This window comes from Arachis ipaensis, chromosome B01 (assembly GCF_000816755.2).
Source record: "Arachis ipaensis cultivar K30076 chromosome B01, Araip1.1, whole genome shotgun sequence".
Taxonomy (NCBI): domain Eukaryota; kingdom Viridiplantae; phylum Streptophyta; class Magnoliopsida; order Fabales; family Fabaceae; genus Arachis; species Arachis ipaensis.
In genome coordinates this window covers 132,371,796-132,376,007 of record NC_029785.2, presented here as the reverse complement: position 1 = coordinate 132,376,007, position 4,212 = coordinate 132,371,796, and the positions used below count along the sequence as shown (strand labels likewise).

The 4,212-nt window shown below is 31.9% G+C and overlaps 1 protein-coding gene across 1 annotated transcript; it reads right to left on the bottom strand.

The window, feature by feature from the left end:
- Positions 2,894–3,583, bottom strand: LOC107639516 (pathogenesis-related protein 2-like). Its single transcript, XM_016343047.2, has 2 exons — positions 3,307–3,583; positions 2,894–3,218 (listed from the first exon to the last, which is right to left on the bottom strand). Exons 1-2 carry the CDS (start codon positions 3,482–3,484, stop codon positions 2,923–2,925), a joined length of 474 nt encoding a protein of 157 aa, XP_016198533.1. The 5' UTR covers positions 3,485–3,583; the 3' UTR covers positions 2,894–2,922.

The following is a 4,212-nucleotide window of genomic DNA, read 5'->3' as shown; positions in this document are numbered from 1 at the left end:
TTTGACCGGCGCGTGGCGGCGCGTCCGGCGGCGTACAGTGGTGATTCTGGTGGCGTTGGAAATGTCGCAACGAGGAGAAGGCTATGGTGGCGGCGGTGACGAACTAAAGCGTCGGAAAGGAGTCGAAAAGTGAGCACAAAGTACTGCCGGAGGAAACAAAAGAAAAGGACTAGAAACCAATTATTTCTTAAAAAAAATAACCTAAGCTCTGGATACCATGTTAGAAAAAAGAGAGCAATCTAAAGAAAGTGTTTTGTGTATTATTCAGTCTGATCAAAAGTATAATGTACAATAGGTATATATAGGTGGCAGAAGAATCAAAGTAATAAAGGCATAGAATCCTACCATTAATATACAGATATGCTATATAACTATAAACGATATTAACTGATCTAAAATAATTCTAATGATTCTCTAATGATTCTCTAACATTAAGTATTATTCTCTCAAACCCTAGGTTATAGGATTACGATAAAATTGGTGAACTTAATTGTGTTTATTGTGTTGGTTGTATGATTATCATAAGTGAATATGATTAGGATTTATGTTAATCACAAGGGTATGGTGAGCTTGGCTATATTATAGGTTAGAATTATGAAAAATAAGAGGATGAGGAGGAGAAATAAGAAGAAGAAGAATGGACAGGAAAGGGGATTTTTAGTCCCTACAATTATTTGGGGTGACACGTGACACTATTACCTGACACGTCAGTCGTAACCTTTTGTCATCTGCTAGTAAGGGTAGATCTATCCATTTTTCTTAATGGATGGAGTCTGGTTGAGATTTAAATATGATTAAGGTGCGTGTCGTTCCTCGGATAAAAGGCCAGGGGCTGAAAAAAGTATTTATCCTAATAATAATGAGAACAAATGTTAATATGTACAAAAAAAACATAAAGAGTATAACACTCTTGAAAATTAACTTCCTAATAAAGATAAAAAAATAAAAAATAAAACATTCTAAATCTTAAATACCATAGTTATTAGAATTGAATTGGTAATCAAATCGGTCATATTATTGGACTATCGGATCACTGATTCAACCGGAAGATCACATGTTAATCATATTGACTCAATCATAATTAAATAATTATATAAAAATTTATTTTGATAATAAATATATTTTTTTTAGTTTTATTTTGTATCAAATTAATTATTATTTTTAAATTTTAGTAACTCATCAGTTAATTCATATTAGAGGTGTATATGGATTGGGTAAAACCGGGTCCGTCCAAATCTAGACTCGACCCTAAATATATACTGAACCTATTTTTTAGACCCTAATCTAACCCTAAACTCGATAAAATTTATACACATTCGGGCCACAATTATACCAAATAAAAATCGAGTAAAAATCAGATAGAAACGGGGCTTTAATCATAATTTTATGCATCTTTGTATCTCTTTCCTAATTTTATAATTATTTTTATTAAAAATAAATGGATTAATTTATAATTAATATTGCACAATATTAGTTAAAAAACACAAGTTCAAGACAAAACGTATTATCCTCTTGAATGCTAGTATAAAAGAAGTTCCAAATCTCTAACAATTATTTTATATGATTGAAATTCACTTAGAAAAATATAATAAATACTAACCAAATTCTAAAATTAAAGCATAATCATAAATCAATACTAATAACACCAATGTTACAAATAATACAAAATATTATGCATTAATCTAAAGTCTTATACTTCTTAAGTACAAAATAATTTTAAAATATGTATCATCACCGAATTAGAGCGGGTGACTCGAACTATAACCCAAACTTGGTTGAGGTATTTTTTAAGTGCTTTTTTTGTCTTTGGATCAAATTCGAACCACTTCAATTGCGGGCCAACGTGTAAAAAATGTTTCGGTCCAGGTCGGATCGGACTATGTACCTCCCTAGTTCATATTTATTATACTCTTTAAGTATTTGTATAAAAATAATAATAATAATAATAATAAAAATAAAAAAATATATTAAAATTAAATATTATGAATAAAAAATAATATTTTTTTAGTTTCCAGGTTTTATCGAATCTGTGTTAACTGTTTTGGTAGAATTTGATTGATTTTTATTGAATTTGACTAAATTTAATTAGATTAATTGTTTGATCAATTTAAATAACAACTTAATTCGAATTGATGACTAAGTGACTAAATTTTTTATCTGATCGGACTAGGTATGATAACTAGGATTTGGATCTTCTAAAGTTTGAATTTCATTTTAGAGAGTAGAGTGTGATCTTCTACCCTTGAATAGTTTCTCTTTCATATTTATTATTGGTCCCACCTATAAAATCAATGGTGAGAGATCACACTTTACTCTTTAAAGTGAAATTCAAACTTTAGAGGATCAAAATCTTGATAACTATGTTAAATACTACACTCTGATTGTAAAATTTAAATATAAACTATTGATATAAAATGGGATAAAATATGTCTTTTAATTTTGAGCAAATAAGCTACCGAGTAAGCCAATGAATTATATCTCAAATGACATAGTTTCCTTATATTCAATTAAGAGGTTGCGGATTTGAGTCTTCTACCTTTAGTAAAAAAAAAATAATAATAAGCTACCGACTAAAAAGATATTTGGATCGTATAATAATCATTCAAATTTCTTTGATATTAAATTGTATTGATATGAAGCCCACTAACCCAGACAAAGCTGCAGCAGAAAAACAAAGAAAAGCAACACTTATTTTGTTTAGGGGAGTGTTAAGGAACAATGAAAATTTTGAATAATATAAACAACCACCAATCAAATGAAAATACATTACATTATAATTTAATGCAACTAATTAAATTTATTCTTTTAGCCCTATTAATTCACATTGTTTACACATTTTTCAAAAACAATTACTTAGAAGCATGCGCACACACAAACATGCTTGAAAGAAAACAAGTGCACATCAAGATGGAGCAAAGTGTTCTAATATTGAGCAGGGTTGGCCAAGACGTAACCCTCAATAGCCTTGAAGAGAGCTTCGCCCTTGGCCTTACCCTTCTTCATGTCTTCCTCCTCTGGCTTCGCATCTCCTTTCGAGTGGAACTTCACACTCAGCTTCCCAATGGATCCTCCGTTGGGTCCTTCAACCAGCTTTGTCTCAAATGTTATCTTCTCCGCCGTGGGAGGCAGAGCCACTCCTCCAACCACGCTGTAGTTGTATGCATAGTTAGCCTCATCTATTGCCTCCACCTTGTGCAAGATAAACTTGGTTTCTCCATCTGCATATAAATCATTATCATTACAATTCACAACACATAATTATCACACATATAGTATGTATGTTTACTGAAATGAATAGTTACTGACCCTCGACAATGGTGAGTTTCTTGATGGTTCCAGGACCACCGTTTCCCTCAACGATTTCAACACTCTTGACGTCATCAATAATCTTAGGGGTGAGGGAGTCGGCATCCTTCATAGCATTGTAAAGCTTGGAGGGGGGCAGGGTGGAGGTGATTTCATCCTCGAAAGTGAAGACGGCCATGATTGTGAATTAAGAAGCTAAGGGAAGGAATGAGAAGTAGATGGTAAGAAGTGAGCTTAAATTAGTTTTGTAGTGTGTGTGTGGTTGATGAAGAGAGGAATGGCTTCTATTTATAGGCATATAATGGGGTCATGAGGAATGAGGATGAGATGGTGTGTATGTGAACTTATGAACGTGCTGACTCATTGCTACGCCGGCCATGTTATTCGTTGATTTTTCATTTTTCTTTCCATTGCTGCTTGGCTGAAGAATATTAATTATTGTTGGAGACTGGTTTAATTTAAGCTTTAAATTGTCAAACATTGCTATCTCGGAAGCATTCATATTCAAAGAAGGCGTTCTGTTCCGTTAATATTGAATGTTTACGCATACTTGATGAAATAAATTATAGTGAAGTATTGAACACAAAACTAGAAGCAGAGCAGAATGCAATTGCATTTCAAGTTGATCAAAATTTATAGACGCCACGCCCTTCTAGAATTTCCATTATTTAGTAATGCTAGTGAGATAGTAAAAAAGGCCTAAATTTTTAAATAAAAAATTAGTCTAAACAATTCAAATTTTTAAATAAAGCAAGTTTAAATAATTAATTTTTTATTTTTTTTTACCAAAGATAGAAGACTCGAACCCGCAACCTCTTAATTGAGTATGGGAAGACTATATCATTTGAGCTATTAATCATTGGCAAAATTTGAAAAGATAGGAGACTCGAACCCGCAACTTCTTAA